Source organism: Elephantulus edwardii, unplaced genomic scaffold (genome assembly GCF_000299155.1).
Source record: "Elephantulus edwardii isolate Elephantulus edwardi_28Jun2011 unplaced genomic scaffold, EleEdw1.0 scaffold00027, whole genome shotgun sequence".
Classification (NCBI taxonomy): Eukaryota; Metazoa; Chordata; class Mammalia; order Macroscelidea; family Macroscelididae; genus Elephantulus; species Elephantulus edwardii.
In genome coordinates, this window is record NW_006399777.1 from 17,809,440 (window position 1) to 17,827,654 (window position 18,215).

The 18,215-nt window shown below is 44.1% G+C and overlaps 2 protein-coding genes across 2 annotated transcripts in view; one reads left to right on the forward strand and one right to left on the reverse strand.

Moving 5' to 3' along the window:
* The window catches only part of LOC102852311 (inhibitor of carbonic anhydrase-like), a 64,785-nt gene extending 63,837 nt beyond the window's left edge, over positions 1–948 (reverse strand). The window contains exon 1 of the mRNA XM_006883423.1: positions 903–948. Within this exon, the coding sequence (XP_006883485.1) occupies positions 903–948 (46 nt within the window). The remainder of the gene's footprint in view (positions 1–902) is intronic.
* An 8,817-nt stretch (positions 949–9,765) lies between these two features.
* The window catches only part of TOPBP1 (topoisomerase (DNA) II binding protein 1), a 62,876-nt gene continuing 54,426 nt past the window's right edge, over positions 9,766–18,215 (forward strand). The window contains exons 1-4 of the mRNA XM_006883378.1: positions 9,766–9,794; positions 10,374–10,464; positions 13,228–13,362; positions 17,245–17,388. Of these exons, the coding sequence (XP_006883440.1) occupies positions 10,381–10,464; positions 13,228–13,362; positions 17,245–17,388 (363 nt within the window). The 5' untranslated portion in view covers positions 9,766–9,794; positions 10,374–10,380. The remainder of the gene's footprint in view (positions 9,795–10,373; positions 10,465–13,227; positions 13,363–17,244; positions 17,389–18,215) is intronic.

An 18,215-nucleotide genomic window follows, 5' to 3' on the forward strand; every position in this document is an offset into this window, starting at 1 on the left:
GAGAGAGAGAGAGAGAGAGAGAAGAGAGGAGACAGACGGACAGACAAAGGTGCTGTCAGCTCATGGCCAGAAGCAGGAAGGGATAGCAAACACAGTGGAACACCACTTAATATTAACCCACAAACCCTGGAGTAAATACTCCCTCTCCTCTGTGTCAATCTCCTTCACTGTAAACAAGACTAATGACCCGTAGGCCAACGGTCAATAATTTGTATTTTGTTTTGTTTTGCATAAAGGACTGGAGAGTAAGGAAATATACTGGGTTTTATGGGCCATATAGCTTCTGTGGCAACCACCAACCCTATCCCTGGAGAGTCAATGCAGCTACAGAAAATACCTAGTGGTAAGAAGTTGTGCCGCCAACCCAAAGGAACACAGTTTGAATCCACCAGCTGCTCCCAGGAAGAAAGAGGGCACTTTTCTCTCGTGCAGTTTCCAGCTATGAGAACAATGACCATGATGGTGTTCCAGTGAAGTTTTTATTTATGGGCTCTGACATTTAAATTTCACATCGTTTTCATTTGTCACAAAACACTCTTCCTTTTTTTTTTTGAGTGCTCACGCCAATCATTTAAAGATGGTTAATACCGCTTTCAGTGCATCTCGAAGTCTCAGTAAAGCGGCAGGCTGGATCTGGCACCCTACCCATAGTTGGTAAACCTCCGCTCTGGGTTACCTGGGTTCTGTGAAGACCAAAGTGCCTGTGTTCCTGAGGAAGCACTTTGGGGACAGCAGCAGGGATGCTCGGACATAGGCTGGGAGGGGAGCTGGGGGGACCTTACAGGAGTCACTTGATCACTTGATCCACAGCTTCCTGCGGTGGATCCTCAGCTGGCACCTGGACCCTCCCTGGAGTCCCCACAGGGGCCCACTCACAGCTGGGCTGCCAGCCACACACTCACCCAGGGCCCCTGTACAGAGCAGGGCGCAGCAGACCGCCAGCTTCATTTCTCAGATATGGATGCAACTCCAGCCCCAAACCTCTGGCAGGTTTCAACCTGCTAGTCAGTGGGACTGGACTGACTGCCTTCTGGCCGAGTGTGCCCCAGCCCTCGCCACACCCACCCTGTGTCCCCAGCTCAGCCCTAGAGCAGCCAATGTCCTCTGTGCAAAGCAGTTTGCCCTGACGCATTCCCAGCCAATGCACAGCTGTCCCTTTGTCAGTTCTCAACTAGGCCGGGAGAGGTCAGCACCCTGGAGGTTCCACCTGGAGCCATCTCGGAAATCCTTCGTCTGACTGCCATAATCCACGCAGAGAGAAACTGAGGCCCAGAGCTGAGGTGATCCTTTACGAACCTGGTTAGTAACTAGAATTCCTGAGCTCATGACTGTCCTCCAAGCAAGAAGCTCCTCAGTGATTATACGTGTGTGTGTTTCCTTTGCTCTAATCTTATTTTTTTAAGTTTACTTTTTTAAAATTAATTTTAATGAAAGTTTACAAAGACTTTGGATTTCCATTCATTCATTGCTGTACTATTCTCCCTGCCCACCCGTGCCCTACAATTCACTTTTCTTTTTGAAAAGTAAAAGAAAAAAAATCTTTCATTGTTATGCAATCCCTATTCCCAAGTCCACTCCACTGTGGACTTCATTCTGGACTCCTGTCATGACAATTATATCAAATCATATATCGCTTTTAAACAGTTCTCTCCCTCATCTGTTTCAATGCGTATACATCATTCATCCCCTCCTTCTCTGTCTTTCCTCAACTTTGATGTCAGTCCTGTTTTACAACAGTGGCCCTATGCAATATTTGTCCTTTTGTGACTGAGATGTTTCATTCAGCATAATGTCCTCCAGGGTCACCCATTTTGAATAATATTGCAAGAGTTCCTTGTTTTTCAATGCAGCGTAGTATTCCATTGTGTGAACATACCACAGCTTCTCTATCCATTCGTTTGTGGATGGGCACCTAGGTTGTTTCCAACTCTTTGCTATTGTGCACAAAGCCGCGATAAACGTGGGTGTGCATTCTCCTCAGTGTTTTAGAGACACAGACCTTGTGTGCCTTGAAAGAAATGCACAGGGTGAAAAAGCTCTGGGCCCTTTAAGAAAAATGGAGCTCTGGGGGCAAGGCACTGGGCTGTCAACCCCAAAGCACAAGGTTTGAATCTGCCAGGTGCTCCCAGGGAGGAGAATGGGCAATATCCCCCCGTGTGAATTATTATTTCTGAAAACCCATTAGAGGGCCAGCTAGAAGTTGGTTCCGATGGACAAGACAACAATAACTCCACCAAGAAGTACACGTGTGCTGGCAGACACAATACTGTGGAATGTGTTCAGGACTCCGGGGCCCTTCTTCCTAAAGCATCTCCCTCTGATTTCTCTGGGGCCCTTTCTGAACCTGACACTCTTCTGCAATCTACTCTTAGGAGAGGCTCACAGCAGGGGATGTGAAAGGCGTCACCCTTCAATACTATTCTAAGAAACTACTGCCTATTCCAAAGTCATGAAGCTTTATTCCTATGGGAAATAAATTTTGTCTCTAACCAGTGTATACTTCTTAACGCTTACCTTTAGATTTTTGATCCTTTTCTGAGTTCTATACAAAAGTATATGGTGTGAGGTAGAGGTCCAACTTCATTCATTTTTTTCCTTTTGTTATTATTGTTGTTGTTGTTGTTGTTAGGTGTCGTCGAGTCATAGACGACTCTAGAGACCCTATGAACGAAAGGCCTGAGCACTGTTCATACATAGAGTTTCTGGAGGCAAGCCATTTCTGAAGTGGATGCTGCTCCTGCATCCAAGTTATTATTATTACTATTATTATTGATTTTAATGAAAGTTTACAGAGACTTTGGATTTCCATTAATTCATTGTTGCACTTTTCTCCCTGCCAAGCCCTCCTCAAACCTCATTCCTTTCATTTGGATAAAAATAACCCATTCATTTATAGCCATCTGGTCAGAACCAACTCAAACCACCCTGATTGGGTCTCAGAGGCTGGAAATCGTAATGGGAGGAGATTGCTTGTGTTTCACCCTCCGGCTACTGGTAATCGCACCTCCCCACACCTGCAAGTCTTTTGGTTGGCTGTGCAACTAGCCATGGAGTGTGTAGTTCACAAACCCCTATAACAATTGTATGCATTTAAATCTGATCTCAAAAGTAAACTCAAACCCATTGCTGTCAAGTTGGAAAGGACCCCAACCTTCAGTTGAGTTTCTGAGACTGTAAACACCACAGGAGGAGATGGACATTCTTTCTTCTGGAGAGCCACTGGTGGATTCGCAATGCCAGAGAGACTCAGCCTTTGGGCTAGAAATGCAACTGTCTACAGACTATGTCACCTTGATACCCTGACAAACAAGCCAGGGGTCCCTTAAAGTCTTCTTCAGTCAATAGCCACATAGTTACAACAGCTTTATTTCGGGTCTTGTTAGTATATTTTCCCATCCTTTCATGTTTAATGTGTCTGTGATCTCATCTTTTTAAAACTGTTGTTGTTATTGTTGTTGTATACTATCAAGCCAGAACCAACCTATACCTGACCTTCCAGCAGATTTTCCAGGGACAGTTAATTGTGTGAGAGGAGAAGCTGCTTGATTCAAATTGTATACCTCTGCACTGGTAGCCCATTTCCTTATCTCTGGTGGTCTAGCGACAAGGAGCTGTGCTGTGATCACAAAGACACATGGTTCAAGGCCACCAGCTGCTCCATGGGAGAAAAATGGGCAATCTCCTCCTGTGTGACTAGCCACATCTGAAAACCCACTGGAGGCTCAGCTATGGACCGGTTCTGACTGTACCGTGCGCACACACACACACACGCCACTATGATGTTATTGTTGTTGAGTCGAGTACAACCCATAGGGACCCTATCAACAGACCTGAACCCTGTCATATCCTGTGTCATCCTCATCATCTCGGATACACTTCGGCCCATTACTGCAGTCACCTGTTGATCTATCTCATGAGGGTATTCCTCTCTTTCAGTGATCCCCCACCTTTCCAAGCCTGATGTCCTTCTCTAAGGAACAGCCCCTCTTCGCAACATGCCTGATGAAGCTTCACCAGCCTGGCTTCCAAGAGCACTCTTCTGTCACTTTTTTCCAAGACATATCTGTTTGTTCTCTTGGCCATCCATGGGATGTTCAGTGCTCTTCTCCAACACCATGATATAGTCCATTTTTTAACTTTGAAAAAATCAAATGCAATATTACATTGGAAAAATCTGCTGCAAAATATCTTGAAAGTGTTAAAAGAACAAAGAACTTGCTTTGAGGACAAAGGAATGCTGATCCATGTTATGGTATTTTCAGTTACTTCACATGTATGTAAAACTGTTTAATAAATAAAGAAGACCAAAAAACAATACATGTCTTTGAATTGTGGTACTGGTCAAGAAAATGGACTGTATCATGGATGCCCAGAAGAATGAATAAACCTGTTTATCAGAATGCTTTTGTGGTGCGGTGAGTTGATTTTTCCAAAGTACTTTCCTTAAAAAAAAAAGAAACAGACAAAATAATTTTCCTAACCATTGGAGTTGACTTTCAACACATAGCTGGGTGAGAGTATAATGATGATATAAATAAGGTGAATAGTATCTTTGAGTGAGAATGTGTTGAGAAGGTGTACAGACTACTAACAAGACAGTCGGGTAGTTTTGTGATCCTTCAAGCTTTTATCTTAGCAGGTTCACTGGCAGTAAAAGGAAATTTTGCTATTAGCAAGAAAGGAGCAGAGTGCAGGGCACAACCCTCAAGGACTGAAAAATTTCTATGCAAAAGGAGACAGACTGAGATTAACACAACAGCAAAAGGAACAGAGAACCAGAGACTAATGTGACACAGAGCTGAACTGGGACTGGTGCCTCATAGATCCAGAGCTGAATTCCTTGCTTTTTGGAACACTATGGGGAGACACTATAATTGGCAAGACTAAGAGAACTTTCAGATGAATTGCTTTGCTAAAGAGCAATGGTGTCAGTCTAGAGACTAAGGTGCAGTTGATTCAGACCATAATAGTCTTCATTATTACATCAGAGAGCTGGACAATGACTATGGATGACAGAAGACAAATCGATGCCTTTGAGTTTAGTGCTGGAGAAGATCTTGAACAGCATGGATTGCCAGGAGAATAGGTCTATCTTGGAGAGGATGAAAGCAAGTTGCTCCTTGGAGGCTAGTGTTTTGAAGCTCTGTCTCATATACTTTGGGCATGTGGCCAGGAGGGACCAGTCCTTTGAGAAAGACATCATGTTTGAAAGGGTGAAGGGACACACAGGAGAGGAAGACCCTGGAAGAGATGGATTGACATGGTAATTGGGGCAATGGGATAAAGTGTGTCAGAGTCAGTGAGACTGGCTCAAGATAGGGCAGAGTTCAGAGGTATTGTACATAGGGTCACTATAAGTAGCAGGTGACTGGACCACATAACAAAAGAACTTTGTAACACTGTCCTAAAGTCAAGAGGCTGAAGGTCATATGGTCTTCAAGCATACCTGAGAAGCGGTCTTGCCTGACAGATATCAAAATTGTATCCTGCTTCGTGAGCTATAACCTAGTAACTTCCTGAATAGGGGATTCTGAAGGCCTGTTGTGGTTATTACCATTGAGTTGCTTGTGACTCATAGCGGCCCTATGTACAACAGCTCTGGACCCAGCTCTATCTCAAGGTAATTTAATTGTTTCACATATGCCTAGCCCCATTACCCCAGTCTGGTGGCCTAGTGGTAAAAAATTCTACAGAATTCTACTGCCAAGGCAAAGGCACATGGTTTGAATCCATCAGCTGCTCCATGGAGAAAAGATGGGCCATCTCCTCTCATGCAATTAACTGCCTCGGAAAACTCGCTGGAGAGTCAGCTATGAGTTGGTTCTGACTGGTTCAGCCACAATTTCCTTAATAAACCCCATAATCCTGAATTTGTTCTGTGAGTTCTGTGTGTTCACTGCAATGAACTAGTGGATCCAGTCACAGAGCTACAAGAACCCTTGGGGGCAGAGTGTGGCTGGTAGAACTGATGGTGGGAATTTTGAGGACCATAGGGGGCATAGTTGACCTCAGGAGAATCAGTTTTGTACAGTGGATGTTGTGTGTGGGGATGGTTCACCCGTGTGGAATTAGTGAAGAGCACAGACTACCACCTTGACACAGACTGCATTTTTTGTCATTGTGTGCCGTCAAGTCACCTCCTACTCATAGCAACCTTGTGTCCAACAGCTCTGAAGCCTGCCCTGTGCTGAGTCGTCTTTCTTAGTCTTTCTTTTCTAAGGAACAGAGCTCCTTAGAATCTAGGACTCTGACTCCGTCTGACATACTCTGTCCACATTAATTACAAGAAACCTGTGCCAGGAAAGTGACATCATGCTTGACAGCAAACCAAACCCATTGCGCTCAAGTTGACTTGGACTCATGGTGACTCCTCACTGGGTTTCCACCGCTGTTAATCTTTATGGGATGAGACCACCTCGTCTTTCTCCTGATGAGCAGCACCTCCCTTCTGGTTAGCAGCCCAACACTTCTTTCACTGCACCACTAGGCTTCTCACTAGGTGGTCCATGAAAAGGAGCAAGACATTCTGAGAGACCAACTGATATAGAGGCTACAAGAACTGGGGGATTGTATAACAATGAAAGAAGTTTTCTTTTACTTTTCAAAGAGAAGAAAGACCCGGGAGAAGGGGTGGGCTGGGAGAAAAGTGCAACGATGAATGAATGGAAATCCAAAATCTCTGTAAATTTTCATGAAAATTAATGATAATAAAAATTTTCCAAAATTACAGTCCATACACACACAAAAAAGGGGTGGCCCAAACACTCCAAGGATTATGAGAATGATACAATGTTGCATTCTGTGGTACAGTTGCTGTGAGTCTTATTCAAGGGCATCTAACAATAAAAGGATAGCTGAGAAGAAAGTGGAACAGGGCAAGCATGAGCCCTCTCTCAATTACTACAGCTTTATGGCAAGGTTGCATCTTAACAATCACCTGGAGCTTCTTTTTTCCATTTTAGTAATTCGTGTTCAAGATTTTCCTCAAACTCTTCCCAACCATGATCTCAGTGTTTTAGTCCAAGCTCATCTACTCCAGGGATGTCAATACACTTAAATCCAATCAAAGTCTTCATTGCCTTTAAAAGAAAAGACCTCAAACCTTCTGACTCATAGCAGGTCTTTGAGGCTGTCAGTGGCAACGGGAGGAGACTGACCATTTTTCTCCCAAAGACCTGCTGCAGGGGGATTCCAGTCCCTGGAGACACACCCTCTTTCGGTTAGCAGTGAAACTAAACCACCAGAGCTAACTCACTGCCATATTTCTGCCCTAAAGAGAAAAATGTAAATAGTGAATCATTGGTTTCAGTCGGCTAAGATTCTGCAAACCCTTTTTACTCCTTTCTCTGCCCTTTGTTGTTTGAACATCATTCCAGGATTGTTTCATCTCAGAATCTGCCCATAAAACTCAGGCAAGTGCTGAGAAAGAGAGACGCCCTTCTTTAAGCCTCGGTTTTTACACCTGTAAAATGGTGATACCACTATTTGCACCACAGGGTTCTTTAGGGTGACACTGTAGTTTCTTGACTACTTCCTAGCACGAGTGTGTGTTGTTGTTGTGGTGTGTGTTGTGTGTTGGCTGTCCAGCAAATTCATATTTATGGCTGTAAGGACAACTTCCCTTTCCTTTGACTTTGCATTCCCTGCGGGGGTGTGGGATAAGCCACTGACAGTGGGCCACCCTGCTATTCGTGGGGGTACTGACAGATTCTTGGGGAAAATCCAAGCCCACCTTCAAAGCCTAAACTTCTAAACCTCTGGAATAGCTGGGAGAACTCTCAGTTAAACTTCTCCACCTCAGCACACACACGATTTTTGGTGGGTTAGTCACAACAGCAAAGAGACAGAAGCAGTCCATATAATCACAACAAATGAATGGGTAGAGAAGTTGTGGCTCACCCACACAATGGAATATTACACAGCACTGAAAAACAATGAACTTGCAAAACATTACACAACATGAATCAGCCTGGAAGATATCATGAGTGAAATATCTCAGTGACCAAAGCCCAAATACTGCATTAAATAGAAAATCTTTTAAATTTAAATAGTATATATAAAGTATTACATTCTTTTAAATTTAATATATGAAATATAAAATAGGATTGACATGGGGGTTGGGAAGGAGAACAGGAAGACTGGCTAGATACGAACACTGTGTTGGAACAGATGAGGGGAAAGACTGTCTTTTTAGTTTTCATTCACTTATTGTTGCACATTTCCCCCTTCCCCCCCCATTTGATTTTCTCTTAAAAAAAATTCTTTTATTGTTGCAGTTTCCTCCCTCCCCCAGCCCAGTCCACTTTGCTATGCATCTCTTATTCTGGACTGTTGTCATGCAAATGATATCTAATCATTATATTCCTTTTAAACGGTTCTTTCCATTATCTGTTCCACAGCAATGTTCATTATTTATCCCCTCTTTTCTTAGTTTCTTCCCAACCCCCATGTCAGTCTTATTTTATAACAATAGTATCATGCAGTGTTTGTCCTTTGGTGATGGAGACATTTCACTCAGCATAATGTCCTCTATGGTCACCCATTTTTGTATAATATTTTATGAGTTCCTTGTTTGTCAGTGCTGTGTAGTATTCCATTGTGTGAGTATATCACCGCTTCTCTATCCACTCACTCGTTGATAAGCCTCTGGGTTGCTCCCATCTCTTTGCTGTTGTGAACAACACAACAGTAAACATAGGTGAGCATATACCTGTTTGGGTGGCAGCTCTTTTTTCTTTTAAGGTATAGGGAAGGACTGTCTTTAAGGAGTGTACAATTAGGCGTGTATGTATGACAACAATCTGGAACAAGAGGTTCATGGCAAAGTGGACTCGGGGAGGAGAAAGAGAGGAAATGTGCAACAATAAATGAATGAAAAGTCAGCCTTTCTATCAACTTTCGTTAAAATCACAATTGTTGTTGTTGTTATGTGCCATCGAGTCGCTTGCGACTCATAGCGACCCTATGTACAAGAGCTCTAAACGCTGTTCTATCCTGTGCCAACCTAGCCATCTCAAATGCACTTATTCCCACCACTCCAGTCACAGAATAGATCCATCTCATCAAAGGTCTTCCTCTCCTGTGACGTCCCTCTCCAAGGACTGCTCCCGTCCTGCAACATGCCCAAAGTATGTCAGACGAAGCTTCAGAATCCTTGACTCAAAAAAAAAAAAAAAAAAAGAATCCTTGACTCTAAAGAGCATTCTGGCTTCACCTTCTCCGGGACTAACCTGTTGGTTCTCTTAGCAGTCCATGGTATATTCAACACTCTTCTCCAGCACCAAAGCTCAAAGGCATCAATTCTCTTTCTATCATCCCTATTCACTGTCCAACTCTCTGATGCATAGCACGTATAATTGGGAAGACTATAGCCCGGATCAGGCGCACCTTAGTCTCCAGTCTGACATCATTGCTCTTCAGTACTCTTGAGAGGTCCCTCACAGCTGACTTTCCCAATGCAAAAAATCACAATTCAGAAACAATAAAATATTATCAATATACAGCACACCCACCCGAAAAGCTCCTCCGCCCAGAACGCACAACCCCAATCAGAGCGCGCGGCGAGCCTGCTCCCGCCTCCCGCGGCAACCGCTGTGTGCGTCACTTCCGGCGGAAGAGCCTAGCGCGCGTCGGCGCCGTTGGCGCGAAACTCGGTTCTTTCGCCCGGTCATTTCCGGCTTCCCCTCCTTTCGCTCCGGGCCGGGGGGCTCCGCCGGCCCCCCGCCCCCGCCGCCGTCCTGCGGCCCGCGCGCCCCTCGCTCCCCTCCCGGAGACCCTCCCCGGGCTCCTCCGAGGTGAGTGAGGCCTCGGCTCGGCCTCTGCCGCGGTTTCGGGGCGCAGCGCCCGCGGGAGACCCCGCTGCGAGGCCCCTGTTTCGCTGCCTTCCAACCGGCGGTGGAACTCTGACGCCGGCGGGGACGTGGCCGCGGCTGGACGCACAGCCAGGCCTTCCCGGGGGTGGGGACCTGGGGGGGAGGACCCCGCGGCCGTCTGCGGGCCGCGCTAACTGCTCTCCGGGTTGACATCTAAAGGCCGAGGGTGAGCGAGCTCGGGGCTGTGGATGCTGCAGGCGCATCCGTGCCGCATCCGTCCCGCGCCCTGCAAAGCGCCGGTCCATTTCCCGATGAGACCTGGAGCCCTGCGTGCAGGGCCTCCGGGACCCTCGCTTTAGGGACGTCAGCGTCGCTCTCTGTGCTTTGCCCTGTTCCGTGTTACCAGCCTTGTCTTTGATCTGCCTCCCTTCCCTGCATACCTGCTCGTCTCATTCATTCACGCCATTTACAGCCATTCTAGCCGGCGTATTCAAGTGGGTGCTTTGAAACTGTCATTCCGTAGGTATCCTGTTCTGCTGAATGACGCTTTTATTTTGACAGTTCGAAAATGGCCGGAAATGTCAAAGAGCCATTCCTTGTGAAGTTTATAAAGTCTCCAGACAGTTCGGAGTGTTTTTATAAAGCCCTTGAGGTAAGAATAGTTGAAAGTACGATTTGATGCTGTAAATGCATCTCCTTTTAACTTGTTTGTTAAGATCGATTAGAATTTTTATGTCTTTGCCCTTATACGTTAGTATAGCTGTATTATCTTTACATGATTGAAGAGTTGATTAAAAATGTGTATTCTCACACTCAGCCTGAAGATCTTTATTTTAACACGAGCTTCCATGTGATTCTATGTACAATGTGTATTACAACAGTATTGTCTTATGGTTCATTAAATATTAATTGAATGCTCATGATTGGATATGTATTGTTCTATTATTTAGGATACACGTTAAAAAGTTTGCAAAAATCCCCGCTTTCTCAGAGCTTACATTCTTGCAGTTGGAAATAAATGTTACTCCATAAGCATATATGTTGTTTTTGTTGTGTGCCATGAAGTAGGAACGGACTTAAAGCTGACCCACCAGCAGGATTTCAGGAGCTCTAAATCATGTGGAGGAGATTGCCCATTTCTCTCCCAAGGAACGGCTGGTGGATTCAAACCGTGTGCCTTAGGGTTGGCAGTACATGTTCTTACCACTTGACCACCCAAGCTCCCTGTACAATGTGCTGTAAAGTTCTCAAGTGCTGTTGGAAAAGGAAACAGCACAACAGGCTGTGGGGTTGAGGAGAATGTTGAAAGGCAAAGGGAAGAGTATGGTTTTAAATAGAATAAGATCAGGGTGGGATTTACGGAGGAGATAATATTTGTGTAAACTTGAAGAAAGCTGAACAGTTTGAAACTCAAACTCATTGCTGTCAACTCTGAGTGGACTCGTTAACAAGTACTCCTGGCAGCAGGAGGAAGACAGTGTCTCTAAATGAAATCGTGCTTTTCTTAGTCCAGGCTCAGCTAGAAAGCTGGCATCGTTAGAGCAAAGTAAGAAGGAAGGAAAGGAGCTGAGAGTGAAGAGGTAAGCATGCTAGAAAGTGTACATAGGCCCTAAGACATGTAGATTTTCTTTTTAATGTGACAGGAAGTCCTTGGAGAGTTTTGAACAGAGAATGACATGACCTGGTTTATCCTTTTAAAGAGATTGTTAACGGCTGTGTGGAGAGTTCATTTAAAACAGGAGTATCAGGGCTACCCTAGAGGTCTAGATGAGAAGCTGGTAGCAGCTTTTGATGATGATTTTAGGTGCCATCTAGTTGAGTACAACTCATAGCAACCCTAGAAACAACGGAGTGAGACCTTATCCTGTCATGCACCATTCTCATGAATGATAGCAATTGTTGTTGTTAAGTGCCATCCAGTTGTAGGTGACCCATAGCGACCCTGTGAACGAAAGTCCTCAACACTTGTATGACTTTCATCCTTTCTCCAGGTTCATAGGGTTTGCGGATGCAAGCTATTTCGGAAGTGGATGCCACTCCTGCTTCCAAGCTTGTTTTAATTGGGGAGCTCCACCAAACACTGTCGGCCACGGGTAACCATTATCACATTTGACACATCAGTGTCACAGTGTTCAACTACACAGCAAAAGTTACCTCTGTACGGCAAGTGGACATACCAGGGCTATATGACCTAGAAGAATGTTTAAACAAACACAGTGAAAAACAGGCCTAAGGGCCATGAATTAGAAGTCACCCACCTTTGGCTTGGTAGCATCACTTTCTCTCCACTAGGCCAACTGATTGCTCTCTATGTTGGTCTTATTGTTGGTAGCAATTAGGATGGCTAAAAAGGCAAGATTTGAGATGAAGTTTGAAAATCACCTACTGCCAAAAACCCCAAACATACATGTCTTGGAAAAGTGCAGCCAATAGTGCTCCTTGGAGATAGAAGTGACAAAGCTTTGTTTTCCACACTCTGACCATGTTGCTAGGAGGGGCTGTTCCTTGGTGAGACACACCATGCTTGGAAGGGTGGCAGGTCAGTGAAAGAGAGAAAGACTCTCAACAAGGTAGATTGACAAGGTGACTGACTGCAGCAATGGGCTCAATGTGTCCAAGGTGATGAGAAGGATGGGATAGAATTCAGATCTGTTATTCATAGGGTTGTGGTGAGTCATACTCAACTCGATGGCACCTAACAACTACTCTTTTAAGTTGTTAACAATAATGTCAGTTGAGGATTAGTTTAAGGTGTATCTTACTCAAATTTTGACCTTTGTTTTAAAAGTTAGACAGTGACTTGAAAATGACAAGAATAGCTGCCCCAGAGTTGTGTTGGAGAAGAATCCTGAATATCCTATGGACTCCCAAAAGAACAAACAGCTAAATCTTAGAGAAAGTGCCGTCAGGTGCTCCTTCGAAGCAAGGACGATGAAGCTTTGTCTCACATATTTTGGGCATGGTTTTAGGAGAGGCTGGTTCTAGGAAAAGGACATCCGTTTTGGAAGGATGGAGAAAGAAAGAACCCTTGATGAAGTGACAGAGTGCCTGTAACATTGGGCTCAAGTCTATCAGAGATGATGAGGATGGTACAGGATCGGGCAAGATTCAGATCCGTTGTTCATAAGGTTGCCGTGAGTCATGGTGGACTCAACAACACGTAACAACAGCAACCTTTAGGTGAGGGAGCTCTGGTGACCTCGTGGGTAAGGAATTGTGCTGCCAGTCTAGGCAAACAGTCTAGGTTTGAATTCACCAGCAGCTCTGCAGAGAAAGATGGACAATCTCTTCTCGATTTACAGCCACTGAAAACATGCTGAAGGGTCAGCTGTGAGTTCTCATTTGACAGCACATAACGACAACAATAACAACTTCTTCAGGTGCATTCTTAACTTTTTTTTTTTTACCCCTCTAGTCAATAAAAGAGTTGCAGTCAGAAGAGTATCTTCAGATTATTACAGAAGAAGACGCATTGGCGATAAAGGAAAATGATAAATCCCTTTTTATCTGTGATTCTTTTGATGGCGCTGTCTTTGAGCACCTGAAAAAGGTTTGCTACATTCTTTGTCCTTCTGTGTTTTCCTTTGGTGGTCTGTTTTGGTTCTCTGTCAGTGTGCATAAGTTCTTCACTGGTCATGAAATAGGCAAATCATGAGGACAGAGATATCCTTTTGATTTTTGAGGACTAGAAAAACATCTGTAAAGTGTAGGTATACATATCTCACAAAATGTAGTTTTTCAGGAGATACAGCTTTGCTCAGGACATGTTGGTGTTTCCTCAAGTCTTTTTTGCAATCATGAAAGCCGTATGTTTCAGACATTAAAATTTTGATGGCTGTATTGAGTGAACTCTTCTTACATTGAAGGATTTTAGTGATGGAATACTACTGGACTCAAAAACTGAACAGTTATATGCCAAAAGGAAGCATTAGGGCATGAGTATTATGAAATTTACTAATACACCATTGAAGCTGCTGTTTCTTTTTGTTGATTCCAGCGTCTGCCTGACTCCTTACTTTCTTGGTGTCTGGACAAGAGAGAAGCATTGTAATACAAGTAGAACTGACTGTAATTCCATCCAGATTACAGCAAAGTGATTCTCGTTTGGCGGAAAACAAAACATAGACAAGTAGACAGACGCAGTGTCTGTATAACAACCTGTGAAATCTCTGCCCACCTTGACCAAAGCCATCATTGGCCTTAGCCTCCCCTGGGAAATGCTGCTGCCTAGCTGAAAGAATAGATCACATAGAGAGCTTATTGTTCTCATGACTGATCTACAAAACGGGGGTAAATCATGTGTGTCCCCCCCCCTAGATATTTAGATCAGTCAGTGATAACTGTAGGCTGCTTTTGAGTTTGCTGATGTTGAGCAAAACAGCCACATAACCAGGTTTTTGGGGTTTTTTTAAGTCCCTCCTATTAAACCTGTAATATCTTAGGAGAAATCATGGTAGGTTTTTCTTGGGAAAACATAGGTACTTAAAACTCCAGTACAGAAACTGTGTAGGATTATATAGATTTGTTTTGGTTTTCATTTTTTACCAACCGTGCACCCGTATAAGTGATAAATAAGATAAGAGCCATGATCAGGACATCATGGGTTGAGCTCGATAGTACCTGAGTAATCACAGAGTAAACAGTTGAGCCTGTGCCTTTGCTCTGGGGTAGTTCATGCCTGGGCCTCAGGGTCGTGCAGCTCCGTGTAGCTGATCGGCACCCAGTTGTGCCGTTGCAGCGGTTGACAGAGGGTTGCACGTGGGCTGCCACAGCCCTGACACTGGCTGACCTCGTGCTCCAGTGAGGCTAGGGAGCAAGAAGGTGTGGAAGTACGTCTGCTCTTGCAGAAGCCAGTTAGAGCCCTCTCATCTGAGTCAGGCATGTACAGCCCCTCTGTGCCTTTGGCTGTCACTGTAGTGTCTTACCGTGTAGTGTCTGTGTTGGGAGATTCTTACAGGACCAGGCAACCAGCCAGCTGAGTGATGGTGGTGGTTGTTGTTAGGTCCCATTGAGTCCAGTACACATCATAGCAACTATGAGCAGCAGACCTGGACTCTGTGCCGTCCTCTTCGTCCCTAATAAACTGTCAGTCCATCTGGTTGAGGATCTTCCTCTCTCTCGCTGACTCTTCTCCTTACCAAGCATGACTGGCCCCGCCTAAAAGCATACCCAGAGTAGGTGAGATGAAGTACCATCATCTGTCCTGACGGCTCCTTCTCCAGGACGTATTTGTTTGTCCTTTTGGGAATCAATGACATATTCAATACTCTTCTCCAACAGCGCAGTTCAAAGACATTGATAATTCTCTCATCCTTCATCATTGTCCAGCTTTACGATACATAGCAAGTAATTGAAAAGGCCATGGCTTAAAAAAAAAAGGCCCTGGCTTAAATCCACCCTAGTCTGTGAACTCACATTGTTGCTCCTCAGTACCTTGGAGAGGTCCTTAACAGTGGATTTTCCCAGTGCAGCAAGTCTTTTGATTTTTTTTGACTGCTGTGGCCAACAGTATTGATGAGGGATCCAAGCAACATGAAATTATTAACCACTTGGATCTTCTCTGCATCTTTTATGGTATTGGCTATTGGCTCATTGATAAGGATTTTTGTTTTCTTGACATTGTGATGTAATCCTTATTACATAGGCTGTAGTCTTCTACAATAAATGTCTCAGGTCCTCATAAAGACCAGCTTCTCAAATGATGTGCTCAGCATGTAGATTGAAAGGTACGGAGAAAAGGACACAGCCCTGATGCACACATACCTTGATTTTAAACTATGCAGTATTCTGTTCTGTTTGAACAGTAACTTCCTAGTCTAGGTATAGGTTTTGCATGAGCACAACTAAATGTTTTTGGATGTCAGCCACAATTTGTTATGATCCATACAGTCAGATGCCTTTGCATAATCAATAATAAAAAAAAAAAGACATTCTGGTATTTTCGACTTACAACCAGGATCCATCTGACATCAACAGTGATTTCCCTGGTGCCACGACCTCTTCTAAATCCCCCTTAAATTTCTGTCATTTCTTTGTTAATATGCTATTTCCACCACTTATAAATGATCTTCAGCACGATTTTACTTGCATGTGATGTTAATGATATAGTTCAATAATTTCTGCACCAGGCAGCTGTCTTCCAGATTCCCTGGCACAGACTGGTAAGCACTTAGACAGAATACACGTGGCTGCAAAGTGTAGGCCTCAGCTGCCTGGCTAGCCTGTCCAGCGCAGGACCTGGAGACTGCACACCTCTGGGACTGACCTACACGCACCCGCCTGGACTTACCCACACACACCTCCCGGATGGGAACGGCTTCTGTCGTGAGAGCTGTTTCCAGGAAGGATTAAAGCAGTGTCTTCCAGCTTTGGAGAAAGTGGTTTACCAAGTTGAGCAAGAATCTTTCTGGGGTTTGGAGCTGCTTTGGAGACTCCAGCGTGGGCTGGCTGGTCAAGGTCTGCTGAGTGGAACCAAAACTTGAGTCACCAGTTACCAAGACAAAGACTGCTATCTCCCTTTTGGACAGTGTGAGGGACAAATGAAATGGAAGTGAGCAACATAAAAAGTTATGAATCTAGGCCTCTCTCTCGGAATCTCCTTTCAAGGAGGGAGGTCCGTCCCTTTGGAGGTGTAACTTTCTAATAAATCTGTCATTACTATTTTACCCTCAGAAAAAGGTTCTTACTGTAGTGCATTTAAGAAAATGATCTACAGGGGAGCTCTGGTGGCCTAGTGGCAAGAAGCTGCACTGCAGTCCCAGAGGCTCATGGTTCAAATCCACCAGACGCTCTGCCGGGAAAGGAGGGACGGACAATCTCCTCCTGTACCAGTCAGATCTGATTTGATGGTACATGCACACACAAATAATAAAAATTAAAAAAAAATTTAAAGAAAATGATGTACGCCTCGTGCTTGCCATGCGCAAAAACAACCCAGCCGGCACTAAAAATGTCTGCATTTTAAAATTATTTTTACAAAAATTTTGTTGAGGAAGTACTTACAGACACTCATGCTTATAAATACTTTCTTTGCTGGGTGCTTCGTTTGTGAAGTATGGTTCCTAATTGTTCTAGCTTAAGACTGTTGTTGCTATCTTTAAAAACTTACTGTTACACAGATTAAAACTTTGATGGAGGTTTTGAGTGAGGACTCCTCCTCGAGCTCTTCTTTTAATAATTTGTATTTTGTATTCAATTTGCTTTGGTTTGGAGAGAGAGTATATGTGTGTTTAATACATAGTGTTTCTGAATAATTATAAAGTGTATTTTTTTTCCTCAGCAATTTAGTGAATTTTTTTTCTGCATTGATGATCACCTTCTATAAATTACAGATACATATTGTACAAAGAATTGATAAATATTGTAAAATACAGTGTTATTAGACAGGTTGTGTCTTTTGACTTACTGACACTTTGTCTTTCTGTTTTGGTAGCTTGCGTGCAGAATTGTTGGTCCACAAGTAGTTACTTACTGTATGCACCACCAGCAGTATGTCCCCAGAGCCGAGCATCCTGTTTACAACATGGTTATGTGTGATGTAACCATATCTTGTACGAGCCTTGAGAAGGAAAAGCGGGTACGTGGCCGAGAGGAATAGCATGACGAGTATGCATAGGTTTCCATTATGGACTTTTCCACTGTGTCAGAGACACTTGAAAAGACCTTGTACTGCATGTTCATGTATTATAACAAAGACTTTCTGTCACAGGCATGTTTATCAGGTTTGGAAAACAGGATTGAAAACTAAGACTAATTCAGCATCTTTTGCTTTGGTTGAAAGCCGTGTAACTCATTGCTACTAAATCAGAATCAGCTCTTACCAGATCCCCCAACAGGTTTTCAGAGGCTGTGAATCACACAGGGAGATGGTCTTTCTCCTTTGGAGCAGCTGATGCCTTGAACAGAGGTTGATTAAAAGGGAACATAGCTTCCCCACAGAGTCCATGAGCTTATTTTTTGATTACTTCATCTATTTGCCCTAAAGATGGACAGTCTTTTTTAAAAAAAACAAAAAAACATCTGAGCAAGGCATCAGTCACTTACTCATTGCTGAGTTGGAATTGACTCGCTGCTGACCCTCCAGTGGGGTTTTGGAGACTCAAAATCACAAGGGAAGAGATTTCCCATCTTTCTTCCTTGGAGTAGCTTGTGGATTCAAAATGCCTACCTTTGAGTTGGCAGCACAACTCTTTATTTTAAATATGTTTATTCAGGGACACCGCTGAGAAGGTGGCAGGTCTGGGCACAACTGCTGTTAGCCACTTGGGTTCCTTGCCATACCTGGTGCTCGACGGCCACTTCTTTGGGTCTTCACCACAGCCTCCACACCTTACCTACACAGAACGCAGAGCAGGTGTCACAGTGGCTTCCAGGCTGCAGACAGAAGACATCACTCCCTTAAAC